Raw genomic sequence first — 20652 nt, forward strand, 5'->3', positions numbered from 1 at the left:
TCAGACACCAGGGAGCACTATTGGATTGTGATTTTCACAAGTGAAATTGTTTTGGTTGGTCACATGGGGGGGGAGGGGGAATAATCTCTTTAGGTTGACTAATTTGTTCAAATATGTCTGTTGATAAATCCTTCACGCTTTGCTTGAGCCATGTTTGTATTTTAATTGATGCACCTACTGTCTGACAAAAGTACTATGGAATAATAGGCTACATGCTAATTCAAGGAACATTTCCCTCAAATCAAAGTTTGTCAGATGTTTTCAGACTTCAAAAGTGGTTTAACCTAATAAATAAGACTGCATTTCATATCTCACCTAATTAACATTTATGGAGCCACTTAGGGGTCATGGTGGAGAAAAATGAACCGCCAGGCTAATCCATATGTTTTATTAGTTCCCTCCCTCCATAGTGTTTTCATATGCCTCTGAATCATAAGGGCAAATGATAGTAACGAGCATGCAAAATCATTAAAGGTGCAAATAGGGTAAAATTACACGCTCTCATCCCTAGGCAGGAATTCCATCTGGCTCTGCTTCATGACCTTAAATGTTATAGATCTGTACTTCGGAGGAAATCTTTAGCTACATTCGTGGCCAAAAGTTTGGAGAATGACACAAATATTAATTTTCACAAAGTCTGCTGCCTCAGTTTGTATGGTGGCAATTTGCATATACTCCAGAATGTTATGATGAGTGATCAGATGAATTGCAATTAATTGCAAAGTCCCTCTTTGCCATGCAAATGAATTGAATCCCCCCCCCCAAAAAAAAATTCCACTGCATTTCAGTCCTGCCACAAAAGTACCAGCTGACATCATGTCAGTGATTTTTTCGTTAACACAGGTGTGAGTGTTGACAAGGCTGGAGATCACTCTGTCATGCTGATTGAGTTCGAATAACAGACTGGAAGCTTCAAAAGGAGGGTGGTGCTTGGAATCATTGTTTTTCCTCTGTCATCATTGCTTTGCACAAAAAGGGAAGGAGAGGCAAGGATATTGTTGCCAGTAAGATTGCAACTAAATCAACCATTTATCGGATCATCAAGAACTTCAAGGAGAGAGGTTCAATTGTTGTGAGAAGGCTTCATGGCACCCAAGAAAGTCCAGCAAGCACCAGGACCGTCTCCTAAAGTTGATTCAGCTGCGGGATCGGGGCACCACCAGTACAGAGCTTGCTCAGGAATGGCAATAGGCAGGTGTGAGTGTATCGGCATGCACAGTGAGGTTAAGACTTTTGGAGGATGGCCTGGTGTCAAGAAGGGCAGCAAAGAAGCCACTTCTCTCCAGGGAAAACATCAGGGACAGACTGATATTCTGCTAAAGGTACAGGGATTGGACTGCTGAGGACTGGGGTAATGTCATTTTCTCTGATGAATCCCCTTTCCGATTGTTTGGGGCATCTGGGAAAAAAAGCTTGTCTGGAGAAGACAAGGTGAGCGCTACCATCAGTCCTGTGTCATGCCAACAGTAAAGCATCCTGAGACCATTCTTGTGTGGGGTTGCTTCTCAGCCAATGGAGTGGGCTCACTCACAATCCTGCCTAAGAACACAGCCATGAATAAAGAATGGTACTAACACATCCTCCGAGAGCAACTTCTCCCAACCATCCAGGAACAGTTTAGTGACGAACAATGCCTTTTCCAGCATGATGGAGCACCGTGCCATAAGGCAAAAGTGATAACTAAGTGGCTCAAGGGAACACAACATCGATATTTTGGGTCCATGGCCAGGAAACTCCCCAGACCTTAATCCCATTGAGAATTTGTGGTCAATCCTCAAAAGGCAGGTGGACAAACAAAACCCACAAATTCTGATTAAGGGAACACTTTTAAACAACACAATGTAACTCCAAGTCAATCACACTTCTGTGAAATCAAACTCCACTTAGGAAGCAACACTGATTGACAAATTTCACATGCTGTTGTGCAAATGGAATAGACAACAGGTGGAAATTATAGGCATTTAGCAAGACCAATAAAGGAGTGGTTCTGCAGGTGATGACCAGACCACTTCTCAGTTCCTATGCTTCCTGGCTGATGTTTTGGTCACTTTTGAATGCTGGCGGTGCTTTCACTCTAGTGGTAGCATGAGACGGATTCTACAACCCACACAAGTGGCTCAGGTAGTGCAGCTCATCCAGGATGGCACATCAATGCGAGCTGTGGCAAGAAGGTTTGCTGTGTCTGTCAGCGTAGTGTCCAGAGCATGGAGGCGCTACCAGGAGACAGGCCAGTACATCAGAAGACGGGGAGGAGGCCGTAGGAGGGCAACAACCCAGCAGCAGGACTGCTACCTCCGCCTTTGTGCTACCTCCGCCTTTGTGCAAGGAGGAGCAGGAGGAGCACTGCCAGAGCCCTGCAAAATGACCTCCAGCAGGCCACAAATGTGCATGTGTCTGCTCAAACGGTCAGAAACAGACTCCATGAGGGTGGTATGAGGGCCCGACGTCCAGGAGTTGGCGGATGCTTTAGTCCAGGTCTGGGAGGAGATCCCTCAGGAGACCATCCGCCACCTCATCAGGAGCATGCCCAGGCGTTGTAGGGAGGTCATACAGGCACGTGGAGGCCACACACACTACTGAGCCTCATTTTGACTTGTTTTAAGGACATTACATCAAAGTTGGATCAGCCTGTAGTGTGGTTTTCCACTTTAATTTTGAGTGTGACTCAAAATTCAGACCTCCATGGGTTGATCAATTTGATTTCCATTGATAATTTTTGTGTGATTTTGTCAGCACATTCAACTATGTAAAGAAAAAAAGTGTTTAATAAGAATATTTCATTCATTCAGATCTAGGATGTGTTATTTTAGTGTTCCCTTTATTTTTTGAGCAGTGTACTTCAGTATTCCATAGTAACATCTGACAAAAATATCTAAAGACACTGAAGCAACAAACTTTGTGGAAATTAATATTTGCGTCATTCTCAAAACCTTTGGCCACGACTGTACATATACCATAGCCTGGCAAATTTCCAGGTGAACATATTGTCATTGTAACACAGCAAATAGTTATCAGTAGCTAGGTTTCCATCCAATTGGTGACAGATTTTCATGAGTATACTCTTCAAATCTCAAAGAAAATATGCACATTTATGTTGGGTTTTTTTTGGCACAAACTGTTGCGTTAAATAGAAAATGTGGCTACCCATCCTGGCACGTGCGCTCTAGCCAACAGCTGACAGATACATTGCGGTGCAGGTAGGCTGTGCGGGTAGGCTAGTCTGCATGATGATATAATTATGGATAATAGCGAGAATATTTGTATTTGTCAAACGGCAGTCAAGCATCGATCATCATGTTACCAGAATAAGACCCTAGATATGTATTGGAAAGCGGTATCAAACTCGTCGTGCACGTTCACAACCCTGTGAACTTAATCATAATGTATTTAATATGTATCCTAAAACTGCATGGTTTCACGAGTGATCGTGGGAGGATAACACACCATATAATCGTGACTCCCAAATTTACGTCGATGTGATTGTTATAAATCTATATCAATATCTGCGCTGAAAGGCTTTTCCATCGCCATTTCGCGCATAATACATTTTACCTACACAAAAAGATCCCACCATGTCAAACGAACAAATTAGCTGTTGGCATTTATATAATTGTACAGAAACTTCCTGTTTCCATCAAAGCTGTTTAGAAAAACATTTATAGGCTACAGTATGACTTTACTCACATAAAAACGGTGGATGTAAACAAGGTTACTAGGTAGGTTGGCGCCAGATTTTAATGCCAATTTTCTCAAATCCGCATAAAAACTATAGGACCTATGCGCATTTTACCACCAGAGATGTTTAGTTTTGCGCTTAAATTCCCATGTACCGAAAAAAAACGAGTTATATGGGTTTCCATTGCATTTTAAACTCTACTGTTGTATTTCTGACACAAATGTTTTGCATTAGCGATTGTTCCCACTCTAGTATTGGCACGTGTGCTCTAGCCAACACTTTGCAGATAAACTACATGAGATTAGGCTATTATGGACAATATAGCGAAATTATTTTTATTTGTCAAATGGCAGCCAAGCATCGATGATCATATCACGAGAATAAAACCCTCTACATTTATTGGAAAGGATCATCGTGCTCATCACCTTGAATTTAAATTTTACCACCCTGTGAAGTTCATAAACATGCCGGCCATTTAATCTGTAGCCTAAATAGAGCTCGCCAGTTTTTAGTCCTAAAACCCGGAAATAAATTACCTGTTGTTCGTTGAGCAATCCATCCCAATGGGAGAATGTATGGGAAAGAATAGGGATTTGGAATAAACGCAGAAAATAAGGTCTGAGGTTAAGGGGATGTTCTATTAGCCCAAAACAGCCTGGCTGTTTTAACCCCCCATCATGACCCCCAAGGGGCTCCGTAGAACCTGGTCCACTGCTAATAGACAAAGATTACAAACATTCAACCATGGAAGTTAAAAGAGGAAAGCGAAAGTTGATGTATCTTTTTTGACACTCCTTGAGAAGTTCACTTGGTTTCACTTGCCACTATCTATAGTCTATATGAGTTAATTGCGTTTTGTTTGGCTGATAGGCCATCATTTGCTGCATATCTGATAATCAACGACAATCGAATTACACACAATTTACCTAGACTTCTCCAAACCTTGGTGTCATTAACACAGTTTTTGGGTTGTTTTGGAGGATGTGAATGGAATGGCCACGTCTAGAGTCTCCACTAGTTACCACAGCCACAAAGTCAAGTTGGCTACAGGCTATCGTAAAAATGTATTGAAACAAAAAGGGTTATGCATAAGGTTAGCAGTATGGTTAGGGTTGCGGTTGAGGTTAGGTTTTAAGTCAGATTTTAAGAAGATAAATGGTAGAAATAGGCGGGGTTTATGACTTTGTGATTATGGTAACTAGTGACGACCCAATTCTAGAGCTGCCACTCCTACGGAAAGTCCTTAGGGCAAATCACAAGCCAACCTAAAGAGGAATTAGCCTATCAAATTGATCTAGTCCCAAACCCATGCATATAGGCTACATTTGTTAAATGCACAACTACAGTAAAAAATGGTGCCTATCCTTGTTGCAGACAGTTAAATGCGGACTAAATATGTCTTAATTAGGTCCGAATACAACACCGAATACAACAGTGATTTGCTTACCTACAAGCCCTTAACCAACAATGCAGTTTTAAGAAAAATAAGTATTAAGAAAGTATTTACTAAAATAAACTGAAGTAAAAAATAAATAAAAAATACAAATAAAAAAGAAGAAAATGGAAAAATAACAAATAATAGCCCACAATAAAATAACAGTAACGATGCTATATACAGGGGGTACCGGTACAGAGTCAATGTGCGGGGGCACAGGTTAGTCAAGGTAATTAAGGTATTTTGTACATGTAGGTAAAGTGACTATACACAGCAGCGTAAAAATGCAAATAGTCTGGGTAGCCTTTTGATTAGCTGTTCAGGAGTCTTATGGCTTGGGGGTAGAAGCTAGTAAGAGCTTTTTGGACCGAAACTTGCCGCTTGACGTGCGGTAGCAGAGAGAACAGTCTAGGACTAGGGTGGCTGGAGTCTTTGGCAATTTTTAGGGCCTTCCTCTGACACCGCCTGGTATAGAGGTCCTGGATGGCAGGAAGCTTGGCCCCAGTGATGTACTGGGCCGTACGCACCACCCTCTGAGGTGCATTGCGGTTGGAGGCCGAGCAGTTGCCATACCAGGTGGTGATGCTCTCGATGGTGCAGTTGTATAACTTTTTGAGGATCTGAGGACCCATGCCAAATATTTTCAGTCTCCTGAGGGGGAATAGGTGTTGGTGTGTTTGGACCATGATAGTTTGTTGTTGATGTGGACACCAAGGAACTTGAAGCTCTCAACCTGCTCCACTACAGCCCTGTTAATGAGAATGGGGGTGTGCTCGGCCCTCCTTTTCCTGTAGTCCACTATCATCTCCTTTGTCTTGATCACGTTGAGGGAGAGGTTGTTATCCTGGCACCACACTGCCAGGTCTCTGACCTCCTCCCTATAGGCTGTCTCATCGTTGTCAGTGATCAGGCATACCACTGTTGTGTCATCGGCAAACTTAATGATGGCGTTGGAGTCGTACTTGGCCATGCAGTCATGGGTGAACAGGGAGTACAGGAGGGGACTGAGCACATACCCCTGAGGGGTCCCATGTTGAGGATCAGTGTGGCAGATATGTTTAAAAAAAATATATATATATATTTCACCTTTATTTAACCAGGTAGGCTAGTTGAGAACAAGTTCTCATTTGCAACTGCGACCTGGCCAAAAGCATAGCAGTGTGAACAGACAACACAGAGTTACACATGGAGTAAACGGGTTAAGGGTTACCTACCCTTAACACCTGGGGGCGGCCCGTCAGGAAGTCCAGGATCCAGGTGCAGAGGGAGGTGTTTAGTCCCAGGGTCCTTAGCTTAGTGATGAGCTTTGAGGGCTCTATGATGTTGAAAGCTGAGCTGTAGTCAATGAACAGCATTCTAACGTAGGTGTTCCTTTGGTCCAGGTGGGAAAGGGCAGTGTGGAGTGCAATAGAGATTGCATAATCTGTGCATGTTTTCTTAACTGTATTCTTAACTGCCTAATAAACACATCCAGCAGAAAATGTCTCTTCTACTTTCAGAAATGTTGTGGGACTGTGGTTCAGGCCGGGGGAGGTTCTGGAGGTTTTCGTGGCGAGAGGAGTGTAGCCTGGCTGGCGACACAGTTTAGCCCTCAGGGTAAACTGGGAATGAAGCATTCACTCCCCTCGCTCTCTGTAATTTTGAGTTCAGTTGGGTTGGGTGCCTTCACAGTGCAGTGCAGTCTTGCCGAGGGACTTTGGATACACTCTGAAGAGTTCAACGCTTCACAATAGGCCTATTGTTTTGGTTTTATTTTGGGGAGTTGATGTTTACTTTTCAAACTTGAATTTCAACTTACTAGGGCCTTTCTTACGAGTCTCCTCTATTTCTGGAGGTTTTTATTAGGGGGGTGAAGGAGGGCCGTGCAGGATGAATGGAACTACTTCTGAGAAGGCGGCATCGAGCCTGTTGTCTGATCTCCACTCCACAGTGAGCTGTCACCCGGGCGCCAATGATTTGCCGATACTGCCAAAGTCCTCTCCCATGGACATGGGGTTCTACAGCGGCCAGACGACGCACAGCCACCACGACTACTACCCCAGCCACGGTCAGTCCTGCTTGCAACCAATGAAGCCATACTCGTATCATCACCACTACAATCTCCATGGGGCCTACATTGCCAAATCGGAAAACCCGTATCCTCATACGCAATACGCTCATTATACCCGGGACATACAGTCACATCTCCAAGATACCGGTAAGATTTACGCATGAGGCACGTTGCCATTTTTGGTGAATCTTGAAGTTATGTTTATTACTATTTTGACACGTGGCCGATGTTAAATCAACTATCCAAAAGGCTTATCGACAACGAGGACCAACGTTTATGCCACAGAATTTAAATGTGCCTACTTAAAATTCTATAAATCTAATTTACATTTGGTCAGCCTAATTGGTGTTAGGAATTCATTTGGTTGTTGGATGTCTTGGGGGTTAAACGGTTTTGAAAATAGTGTAAGTTAGCGTACTTTTGATTCGGAGTAATTTATCAACTACATTTGGCCTACCTTTATGGGAAAAAAATTATTTCACATGTGGAAAATCGCATGATTTATTACACATGTAAAAATTCCACATGTCAAATCACGTGGTTTTGGAACACTTTACATGTGATGATATTTCACATGAAGTTTCTTTACACGATGCCCTGCAATCGAAATTAGGATGTCCTCAGAAAGTCACAAACTATACACAGTGTTTTTCCACTTAGCAGATACAGTAATTTACATACATGATTACATTGTGTATGTTTATTTATACAGTAATTATTATTCAACATGTCCTCATGTGGGATTTGAACTCACAACCTTGGTTCATGGCACTCAACACTTCCTGCTATGCCACCATGTCTGTGTCAATGACTGATTTCACCACTATTCCTACACTGGACTTCAAAGTAAATCTCAGTTTTGTATAATACACTCAAGAAAAGCGATTATATTTGTCATGGTGATACAAGAGTAACATTAAAACAGAATGTTATGCCAGACTGACTTTAGACAACTATACAGAAAACCCTTAAAATGCTGAGATAAGTAAACTAAATCAATAATGAGAGAATAGTCCGATTAACTGATGACTAAAATAGCAGTGCAAAATGGGCAGTCTTTTAGACTTTGTGGCGCAGCAGAAAGAGCAGCACAACCCAAATCCAGAGGTTGTGAGTTCAAATCCCAGGTTGGGTCATGTTGAAAAGTCAGTACTAAGTGATCAAAATAACCATATTGATTAAAAATGTATGCACTTTTTTTATTACACATTTTATCTCAACAATGTTCGCCTTACATTAAAGCTAGAATCCATAATTGAAACAACAAAGTGGGCATCCCGCCTTTGTTTTGGTAAAAAGCTGAGAGATGGGCCTGGAGAAATGTAACCATTCTCAAATTCATAAGCAGAGCAATTGATCCATGATGTGTCACAATTATAGTTTACATTATGTTTTGAGGCTATACAGTGTTTGTTTACATTTACATTGTTTACAAACATTGGAGTAAAACGAGCTTGCATTTTGGGTTCTGCTGTGGTAGGACAGTTGATCTAAGCTTGTGAGGCATTTATAAGTTGTATTATTCAAGTATCAATGGGCATATATCGATAATTGCTCATTAATTGATCATTAAAGTCCAAAATGTATGTAGCAAATAAGGATTCCAGATTTAAAATTGCCATACCATTTCATTACTTCCCTTACAAAAAAGCATGTGACATTTACCGTTTCACATGTGAAATAACTGAAATAGCTGAGGTCAGATGTTCAAATGTATTCAATTTAGAGTTCACATGTTAACACCCCCTTTATACATGTGAGGAGGATAATGTTTTCACTTCACATATGAATTGCAGATTCAGATGTGAAACATTTTCACATGTGAAAATTGAATCAGCATTTTCACATGTGGAAAAACATTCAAATGTTGTCACATGTAGTTTCATGGTATAAAGTGTTGAAATTTTGCATCCCCATGTTGTCACATTTATTTCATATGAGATGTTTTCATATGTGCTGAGATGATTTCACATGTGTACTTTCGTGTTATCACGTGTTTCTTTTACATGTTTCACATGTTATTTAAAAAAATCCTTATGGATATACTATACAAATTGAGTAGGACTAGGCCTGTAGACAGTATGTCAAGAATATATGTTTTGCTATTCTGCATTCTAGGCTGCAAAGCCAACATGTGATATGTGACAACTTTTAATTAAAATAAAATCAGCTAAAACCTACCCCATTTGTATTTTTGTCAAAATTCTGAAAGGTACCAAACAGTCATTCTGATTCCTATGTAAAATAGCCTTTTGAGTTAATAAAATATCACCCATAATATTTGTTTTGAATAGAAATGCTCAGAATATGAGAAACATTTTTTTTGCGCTGGTGGCTAACCAGCAGGAAGTTTGAAAAGACAGGCTTGAGTGGGCGGGAGCTTATATTCATGACCTCGTCTTGACTGACAGCTCTTTGAAACGCCTATGTCAAGCAACTTTGTTGCAGTGTTGCAGTAAAAATCCTCTCAAGCTAATTTAGTGGTTCACTAAGCATCTCAAACAACATTGAAATTGCATCAATGATGTCAAATGCTTTATGCATCTCCCGTTTGGCATGTCTCTTGTGATGTGTTGATTTGACAACTGCGTCAGAGTATTGAACCCTTTTCCCCACCTTTTGTTCCATGCTGGTTGAAGACCTAACTAACCCGTAGCCAGCTAACACCAGACACAGATGAAGACCTAGCTAACCCGTAGCCAGCTAACACCAGACACAGATGAAGACCTAGCTAACCAGTAGCCAGCTAACACCAGACACAGATGAAGACCTAGCTAACCAGTAGCCAGCTAACACCAGACACAGATGAAGACCTAGCTAACACCAGACACAGATGAAGACCTAGCTAACCCGTAGCTAGCTAACACCAGACACAGATGAAGACCTAGCTAACCAGTAGCCAGCTAACACCAGACACAGATGAAGACCTAGCTAACCAGTAGCCAGCTAACACCAGACACAGATGAAGACCTAGCTAACCAGTAGCCAGCTAACACCAGACACAGATGAAGACCTAGCTAACACCAGACACAGATGAAGACCTAGCTAACCAGTAGCCAGCTAACACCAGACACAGATGAGGACCTAGCTAACCAGTAGCCAGCTAACACCAGACACAGATGAAGACCTAACTAACCCGTAGCTAGCTAACACCAGACACAGATGAAGACCTAGCTAACCAGTAGCCAGCTAACACCAGACACAGATGAGGACCTAGCTAACCAGTAGCCAGCTAACACCAGACACAGATGAAGACCTAACTAACCCGTAGCTAGCTAACACCAGACACAGATGAAGACCTAGCTAACCAGTTGCTAGCTAACACCAGACACAGATGAAGACCTAGCTTTAATAATCCCTACTCCTGAATCCAAGTGTTTGACACGGGGGAGGGGACCAATAACTTTATGATAAAACTTTATCAAAGTGGAAGCAACAGTCATATACATTTCATACATTGGTGATCATACTTTGATCTGGTTTCATCCAAATATCATCCAATTTCACGAAAAACATGATTTTGACTGTTCATGGCCTTTAAGATGAGCTCTTAGGGAATAGTGCATTATATCATACAATTCAAATGACCCATTAGTTCTAGCCTACTTTGATCGTTTTGCAATAACACACTATGCTATTAAGCTCTTAAATAATATAAATTGTTCATATGGCCTAGAATGCAAATTAAAATGCAGCCTATTCTGTAAATGCAAAAGGTTTCCTTGTTTTATCCAAAATTGGTTTTGCAAAGCAGCTGAAACCTTCACATTTGAGAGAGAACTGCTATTGTGTTTGTGTTGTCAATGGTAATTGTAGTGTTGTTAACAATGTTTAGGGATCTAGGCCCTATAACATACCATTTATCGTTTTATCCAGAAATAATATTTATCTTCGAACTGGCCCGAAGCCAAGCGCATCAACATCAGGTGTCACATCATGCCAGTCTGGCACGCATTGCTTTTTGGCTCAATAGCCTGACTTAGAGTTTTGACTTGATCACTGCATGTGAAAACACCCCAACAGCCTATATACTCGATGCATCAATCATCCTGTCTCATTAGTGGGCATATCCCATAATAATGTGAGGGGCATTGAAATCTCTTGGACAGAGACATTTTGTGCACCAAACCCTGTTTATGCTATTGAGTAGAGCATATTTCAGAACTGGTAAAAAAAACAAAAAAAATGTAAGGCAGAATTATATATTTTTTAATTGATGTTGACTAATGAAATACAACATCATTCATCTTTTATCATAATAGTTTTCATTAATCTGTTATCATAATATTTTATTTCTGTAGGCATAGGCCTATAGCCTACTGTTGAAGCCCTCTGTAGGCCTAGTGTAAATGTATGAGCCTCTCTAGTCCTTTAGCCTACTAATGCTCTGTCATTTTTCAGTGAAAGAGGAACCAGAGCCTGAGGTGAGAATGGTCAACGGAAAGCCTAGAAAAATCCGAAAACCTCGCACCATATATTCTAGTTACCAGCTCGCTGCGTTGCAACATCGCTTCCAGGGAACTCAGTATTTGTCTCTTCCTGAGAGAACCGAACTAGCGGCTCAACTCGACGTGACACAAACACAGGTGAGGAAGCCAACAGGCCACACATACCACTGTTATGACACGCTGTTGAGAGATTTGTATCTCTATGATTTATGTTCATTTGTCTAATAAAACCATGAACTACACTGGCATCTTTTTGCATAACTAATTCTACATCTAGTGAATCATCTGAGATGTTATAGATTCTTTATCGCTTCTTACATTCACAAGTATGCGGTCCATTTGCACAACTCTTAGTAGAAAACTCCAAACAGATCAACAAAAAGGCAGTTGTTTTAAAACTCTAAGCACATGTTCAATTGACTTAGTACAACACACAAAACCATACAGTCACTTTTTCACCAAACTGAATCAGTGTTTCATCTAGACAGACATATTTCACATTGCGAAACATGTTCATGTAAAGTAATTGCCTTTCACAATGTAATACTCACAAGACTTGTTACTATTACTTCATCCGACTGTTCTTAATTGATGATCACTTAAACGTTTGGTAAACCTATAGATGGGACACGTAAACGTGTTTGTCTACAACAGATTTTGAGAATTGCATAATAAAAAAGTATGTCTGTGAAGTAGAAACATAAAAATATAACATAAAGATATGATATAAACTCGAATGTACTGCTATGATGATGACTATTATGATTTTATTTCACAGTAAGTAAAAAAAATACAAATCTGATCAGAGATGTTCTGTATGTAACAAATCATAGTTAATCGGTCGCGTACACAGATGAGCAAATGTTACAGTAGGTGCAGCGAAATGCTTGTGTTTCTAGCTCCTACAGTGCAGTAATACAATACCAATACACACATAATCCAGAAAGTCCAAAACAAGAAAGAAATGCATCCCCTACACAATACATATGTATCCAAAATGAAGTTTGCCATGACAAAATGTTTTCCCCCAGGTGCATGAACAATGAGGATATTTACTGCAAATTCGATGAGAATCTATGGCCAAATGTTCAAGACAGGCTTAATGCAAACTAGTGCCTGCTAAAATGTATGTTTATTTAATTTGATTACATTGTGAAAGATGTCTTCAATGATCACGCCTTTGATCCCACATGGGATAGAAATGATGGAAATTTGATGTTCTGTCAATTTGAATGGGTAGTGCAGGTGTAAAGCCTAATGTTAAACAGTGTACAGACTGTAGCATACTACATTCAAAGGACAGTTTGGAAACATGTATCTTACAATTCACCAAATACTTGTAAAAATAGTACCAAAGCGATAAAAAAAAAAGCGTTATTGTTTATATTATATGTCAAACCACCGGGGTTATTAACCTCTTCCTGTCGTTTTCATATCTGATAATTGATAGCTTCATTAATTGATCTAAGTTTGCATCTGGATTCCAAATTTCAATGCAACATAATTAGGTATATTCTATTCTAATAAGGTCTAGGGTGTCAATATGAAATTACAACCCTTTGCTAGATAATACATTTTTAACTTCACATTTTCTGGTACAAACATCCCGACCTTCTATTTAAACCTGTAGCTCAAATATTTTTTCTTCCAGGTCAAGATCTGGTTCCAGAATCGCCGTTCCAAATTCAAGAAGCTGTACATGAACGGGGAAGTTCTACTGGACCACAGCCCAGGAGCCAGTGACTCTATGTCCTGCAATTCACCCCTGTCCCCGGCCATTTGGGACCGTAGTGTACCCACAGACCCCGCCACTAGAGAGCAGGCTCCCCAGCCCTCCCTCGGCTCCACTCTGTGTTATGTGGAGAACTACACTCATCACTGGTATCAACAGACCTCACAGTCACGCTCACAGCACTCAGGACTGGTTCATCAGCACACAACACCACCTAAGAATATGGGGGCGGTGTACTAACACAAAATGTACCGGTACAAACTGTGGGTTAACAACATGGCGGCTCATTGGAAATAAAGCCTAGAGGGCTGTGATGGGATTTGTGTGCCAATACAGAGGGCTGAACTTCACGGACAATTTGGGAAACATGTCCAAGTCCAAGTCCATATTCTGTTTAGATAGAGTGATGAGACGCTAATGTTATCAGTGGCTCATTTCACTCTGTTGGAGAGATTTGATATGAGAATGGATAGAATGGCAGCCTATTTGGTGGTACTTTCCTTTACGGTGGCCCACCGAGGTCCTTTCAGATTCTTTGATCTACAGCTATGCAAATATATACCGTCAGTGCATTCAACGCCATTTGTTTCTTCACAATATGAAACACTCACAGATACATGGAAGTAGCGTGTACCATTTTCATACATTTGTTATTTATACTTGCCATTTGTTGCATTTATATAGATGTCATCAAGGCTCAATTCAACATTTTATTTCACAATGGTTCAAAACAAAACATCTCTTGGAAGTTGCAGAGAACTATAGGGGGAAAGAAATGTGTATTTGGTACTCTTTGCATTTGCAATCAATTTTTTGGTAAAAGCCATAAACTCAGGTTATTTATAATGTAGCCTATTTTATACTCTATTGATCTGTTAGTAGAAAGTCAATGTGACAGTTTTGTGCCTGAGAAAAACACATTTTATAGGTAGTCTTTGGAGTGAATAATAAAGTTTTTGTTTTTATTAATTCTATTTACACCAATTTAAATTATGTCATATTTACGCACACACACACACACACACACACACACACACACACACACACACAGACACACAGACACACACACAAAAGTGTAAATGACCCCTTGAGATAACATTCAAATCTTGTTTCCATAAACTTCTTTATGACCCATTGAAACAGTTGTAAGGACAAAATGGAATAAAGTTTACTGTGAAATATAATGATTGTACATGTTTCAATATTGTCCTTCAGTACTGTACTGACATCACTTATTTTTTTTACCCCCTTTTTCTCCCCAATTGTTAGTAGTTACTGTCTTGTCTCATCGCTACAACTCCTGTACGGGCTCGGGAGAGACGAAGGTCGAGAGCCACGCGTCCTCCGAAACACAACCCAACCAAGCCGCACTGCTTCTTAACACAGCGCGCATCCAAAGCGGAAGCCAGCCGCACCAATGTGTCAGAGGAAACACCTTACACCTAACAACCTGGTCAGCATGCACTGCGCCCGGCCCGCCACAGGAGTCACTAGTGCGAGATGAGACAAGGATATCCCTACCAGTCAAACCCTCCCTAACCCAGGCGACGCTAGGCCAATTGTGCGTCTCCCCATGGACCTCCCGGTCGCGGCCGGCTGCGACAGAGCCTGGGCTCAAACCCAGAGTCTCTGGTGGCACAGTGCCTTATACCACTGTGCCACCCATGTGCGATCAAAGGTCTGATCATTGAAGACATCTTTCACAATAAAATCTAATTAAATAAATTAAAGAAACAATCTTTAGCAGGCACCAGTTTTCAATCAAGCCTGTCTTGAGCATTTGGCCATAGGTTTTGATCGAAATGGCAGTAAATATCTTCATTGTTCATGTACCTTGGGAAAAACCTTTTGGTCTAAATAGGTCTGGATTGAAATCATTGTATGCCTCCTCCATGGCCTGAAGGAGGGTGGTACGCTCATGGGGATGGTAATCATGTATTGTATTTTGCAGTATTGTACTTATATTTGTAGTGGTGTGTATGTGGCTCAGTTCATAAAAGTATGGCACTAGCAACACCAGAATTGTGTGTTGGATTCTCACAAGGGTCACATACCAAAATGTGTGGACCGTGTCTGCTGCGTAAATGGTATATATTACAGTACTCGCTTATGGGAAAATGACATGATTTCACATAGAAAATCACATGATTTCACATTTTGCTCATTTTATTTCACATCTGAAATTTCACATGTGAAATAATGTGAAACCATGTGGTTTTGGAACACTGGATGTTTTTCACAGGTGATTCCCTGCAAACAAAAAAGTGTCGTTTGGATGTCGCAGTGTTTTCAACTGACATATTAGACACACATGATTACATTGTGTATATTTATTTATACAATAATTATTCAACATGTCCTGACTTGGGATTTGAACTCACAACCTCTTGGTTCACAGCATTCAGAGCTTCCTGCTACGCCACCATGTCAATGACTGATTTCATCTATATTCCTACACTGGACTTCAAAGTAAAGCTCAGCAATGTTACAAATACACACAAAAAAGTGATTATATTTATCCTAGTTATTCAGGAGTAACATTGAAACAGAATAATATGTCTCACCAACATTAGACAACTATACAGAAAACCTTCAAATTACTGAAATAAGTCATTTAAATCAATCATGAGAGAAAAGTCAGATGAACTGATGACTAAAATAGCAGTGCAGGTGACACTATTTTGCTAAGTGCATGTATTATAGGTCATGAATCTGTAGGGGACTTCTGAGAATGCTACAGACTTTCTGGCACAGCAGAAAGATCAGCGTACCTTAAATCCAGAGGTTGTGAGTTTTTTAAAGTCAGTACTAAAGGATCATGTCAAATGTAATCATGTTGATTAAAGATATTTACACTATTTTAGCTGAACAGTGTACCACTTACCTTAAAACCCCCATACCATTTCATTACTTCCCTTACAAACAAACACATGTGAAATAGCTGTTTTCACGTTGAGCTGAGAGACACACGAGGTCAGTTGTTCACATGCAAAACCATATGTTCACATGTATTTAATTTAGAGTTCACACCACCTTTTCACACGTGAGGAGAATAACAGTTGTTAAAATGTACCACATACTTGTGAAAAAGGCACTAACGCGATAGATACAACTGTAGTTAAAGTTGTTAAGGAAGGACCAACTATATTTGGCGGCTCATGGGTTAAGTGTGTGAGGCAGACCGTTTGCCTGTCTGTCTGAGTCAGTGAGGTGAACATGCCCTGGATTTGGGAAGAGCTGCCAGCCTGCGTGTGAAGAAGCTGTGGGAGGTGACAGGCGGGCAGACACACTGGAGTCTCTGGATTTTAATAGCACACTACTGAGAGAGAGAGAGAGAGAGAGAGAGAGAGAGAGAGAGAGAGAGAGAGAGAGAGAGAGAGAGAGAGAGAGAGAGAGAGAGAGACTCAGTTAACGAATGGGAGAGAGACAGTTGGAAGGGAAAGGAGACTGTGACGAAATAACTGTCCATCTCCCAGAATCCTTGCTTGCTTCAGGCGCTCGCATACCGACCAAGAGTACCAACAGTTTACCTGGCTGGTCTGTTTGCAGAGCTATAGAGTGACAGAATGTGTCATCAGGGATGGATAGAGGGACAACAGGACATCATGGGAAGGGGATCCTACAGATGTAGGATCTTAAATTGAGCCAGTTTGCTACAGCAGGAAAATAATCCTGCAGGAAATGTGGATTATAATTTATAGACATTTTTGTAGCGTGGAAAAACATTTTGTTGTACGGGAAAATCAAGTCTTGACATTTCAAAGTGAAAATTACAAACCTCCGAAGCCTTTTTCAACCTCAAATAGATTACAAATTGTGTGACCAAATTAAGATCCTACATCTATAGGTAGAGGCTGCTGTACTGGCCCGGAGGATGGAGCACAGAGCATGGAAACCCCTTCATACCCCATCTTTAACAGGTTCCTTAATAACAGCCCCTGCTGGTCTGATTTGAAACGTATTCATTTTCTTTTCCTATCTTCTCCTTCTCCTCTGGTCCAAACATATGTAGTGAGGAGGTGTCGTCCTATGGCAAGCACGTTTAGATATCTGGGATATTGGATTTGAAAGTAGTAGCTCAAAATATCTTTGTTAGAATTCAAAACGCAAAAACAGAGACACAAAGAAACCCCTTACTCTCACTAACAAGTGGCATCATTCTACAGTAATAAACATGAAAACACAATCATGTCTTCTTTGAGTTGATGGGAAGCTATGGAAGCTTGAAACGGTCAAGTTCTGTGAAGTTTATCTTATGACTCTATGGGACAAACAATATAAATGTTGTAGTTAGCAGGAGGAGTGCCCCCTTGCTCTGTGTGTGGGCCTCTGGTCTCTCATGCCTCACTCAGCAGGCTGTCTGAACGCTTTAAGCCTTAGGAGATAGGAGTTGATTATATGTCTGGTGTGTGGGCTGAGGGGGTAGCATTGAGATTTTAGCCCACCAAACAACTTAGCACATTCAACATTGTCATGGTAACTGAATCGTTAGCGAAGTTGGACATGATTGATCAGAATCAACCACACTTGAAAAACAAACTAAGTTGACCAAACATTAGGAACACCTTCCTAATATTGAGCTGCACCCCCTTTTTCTCTCAGAACAGCCTCAATTCGTCGGGGCGTGGACTCTACAAGGTGTTGAAAGCGTCACACAGGGATGCTGGCCCATGTTGACTCCAATGCTTCAATGCCCAATGCTTCCCACAGTTGTGTCAAGTTGTCTGGGTGACCTTTGGGTGGTGGACCTTGATAAACATGGGAAACTGTTGAGTGTGAAAAGTCCAGCAGCGTTGCAGTTCTTGACACAAACTGGTACGCCTTGCACCTACTACCATACCCCTTTCAAAGGCACTTAAATCTATTGTCTTGCCCATTCACCCTCTGAATGGCACACATACACGATCCATGTCTCAATTGTCTCAAGGCTAAAAATCCTTCAATAACCTGTCTCCTCCCCTTCATCTACACTGATTGAAGTGGATTTATTAACAAGTGACATAAATAAGAGATCATAGCTTTCACCTGGATTCACCTGGTCAGTCTATATGTCATGGAAAGAGCAGGTGTCCTTAATGTTTTGTATTCTCAGTGCAGTAGGTTCAGCCACGGTCCATATCTAGTCAAACAAGAATCCATATTCCCACTCATATTCTCACAAGCAAACCTATGGATGGGGTGCGGGGGTTATCTGGAGGTGGATTGGGTGGTTGGGCGAGAACTGAGAAGCACAGCTGAGGAGGACAGCATCCCAGCTTGCAGACGTCATACTGCCTCTCAAGGCAGGGAAGGGATATGGTTTCACTCCTACCACAAACATCACTCACCACTGTCATTTTCATTTGGGGGAAAAAAAACACAAACAAAGATGGGATGGAAGAGGCATGAGAGACAGCTGTGGGCTTTTCACTGGCCCAGGAATATTTATTCTCAGTGTTGATGTTTGCAGCAGGGACACTTTTCTGCCATTTGCTTGGGGTGCTACTAATCGTAGACGGGGATGCATTGCACCTAAGGTTGGGTTTTAATTATAGACATGGTTGAGATAAGTCATGCTGAAATGACTGTATCTGTGGTGTAGGCTTACCTGTTTAGGACGCTTTTCCCAGGTCGGAAGGTATAGGTCTATCCATAATCGTAGAAATCTCCCAAAAAATTAAGACATCATTTTTTTCTCGCTTTGCTGCATGCCTGTCTGTGGTTCACACACCTGTATCTCTAGCGGTTAAGAACATTGGGCCAGTAACTGAAAGGTCGCTGGTTCAAATCCCCGAGCAGGCAAGGTGGAAAAGTCTGCTGTTCTGCCCTTGAGCAAGGCAGTTAACCCCCAACAACTACTCCCCGGGTGCCGATAACGTGGACGTTGATTGAGAGGGGTTGGGTTAAATGTGGAAGACACATTTCGGTTGAATGCATTCAGTTGTGCAGCTGACTAGGTATCCCCACCATTAGCTAATGAGCCCTGTAAAATTGGCATGTTATGCTGCCACCAATGACTGGCTGCAACAGACAGGAAGTAATGTAAGCATGTGCATGCAAAACGAGGACACAACATTAGCACCTATGTTTGATTTGGGAAGGGGGGATAAATTCTTAAAAACTGGTTTGAATAGGTTTCTTTCTTGTGCACTGCTCGGTAAATGACGCAGAATTAATATAGGCCTAAACTGTCTACCGATTATGGACAAAGGGTTGCTTTATGTGCTCGTGGGAAATGGTAAACTGGGAAGTGGTAGCCAAGTCCACATGAATGTGTTCACGTGCCATTGAAGTCGTAACAATTCTTCATCCAATAAGATTTGAACTTGATAAGCTAGCTAACATTGCTTATAACAAAGTTAGCTAACGTGCTTAATATTGACATAATGGTCAAACTAGCTGTGTTTTCCTTATTGATAACGTTGTAATTGTCAAAAACGGATTTGTCATCTTTTGGTTGAAAAGGTAAAAGGTCAGTGGTGAAACGTCGCAACTCGGATAACAAAAAGTTTTCCACTTGTAATTTCAACTTGGTGAGTTGTTCAAGCAGTATTCATGGATGCCAAGGGAAGCAAGGCTCCCCCCCCCCCTCCCAAGAAAAAAAGTAAAAACATAGAAAGTAATGTATCTTTCGTCTCTCTGTCTCTCATAATTTTCCTTCAATTCGCAAGAGGCTGAATGTAGCTTACTGGTGGAAGCATCCGAGCATGCGAAACAGTGCCCTTCTGTCTCTGTATGTGTAGGCCATCTATTTGAGGCTGACTGGTCCAAAAGAGTATGACATTGTTGCCGACCATAGCATTGAATGCAAAAAAAAGCCAGCAAGCATTTGGCCTCTTTGATTAAAAAAAAGTATAAAATAATAGCCAATCAGCGTTGAGCTAAACTGAGTGAGCTCAACCGTGAATGGTTCTGGCACACCAACAAACAAAAAAAGTCTCAAGGGAAGCAAGTTTGGATTTGGTGTCACTCCCATCATCACATCGAGAGCATGCGTCATTGACAGAAACAACTTGAATTGTTGCATCTCGTTGTGTTGTTGTCCTCCATTGGCCAGCTAGCTAAAATTGTCCCTTTCCTAAATTAGCCATGGATGGAGATAGGGATTTGGACTTGTGGTTTTACTTAATTCTCTGTACTGGCCAATCATTATAACGGTGATTCTGATTCGACCATTAATTCATACATTGTTGTGCCCCTGGCCTGAGAGGATGGAAGTTCAATATGTAGCTAGATGTAGAAGGCTAATGTTAACTTGCTAACATTGCCCATGAAAGGAAGTTAGGCTAGCGAGCATGCATTTTAGCCAGGAAACTTAAGAAAACTAAAAAC

The 20652-nt window shown here is 41.2% G+C and overlaps 1 protein-coding gene across 1 annotated transcript; it reads left to right on the forward strand.

The window, feature by feature from the left end:
* The first annotated feature begins 6980 nt into the window (after nucleotides 1-6980).
* Nucleotides 6981-13581, forward strand: LOC139422122 (homeobox protein Dlx3b-like). The gene is made up of 3 exons (XM_071173275.1): nucleotides 6981-7308; nucleotides 11563-11747; nucleotides 13261-13581. Exons 1-3 carry the CDS (start codon nucleotides 6981-6983, stop codon nucleotides 13579-13581), a joined length of 834 nt encoding a protein of 277 aa, XP_071029376.1.
* The last annotated feature ends 7071 nt before the right edge of the window (nucleotides 13582-20652 follow it).

This window comes from Oncorhynchus clarkii, chromosome 12 (genome assembly GCF_045791955.1).
Source record: "Oncorhynchus clarkii lewisi isolate Uvic-CL-2024 chromosome 12, UVic_Ocla_1.0, whole genome shotgun sequence".
NCBI classification, from domain to species: Eukaryota; Metazoa; Chordata; class Actinopteri; order Salmoniformes; family Salmonidae; genus Oncorhynchus; species Oncorhynchus clarkii.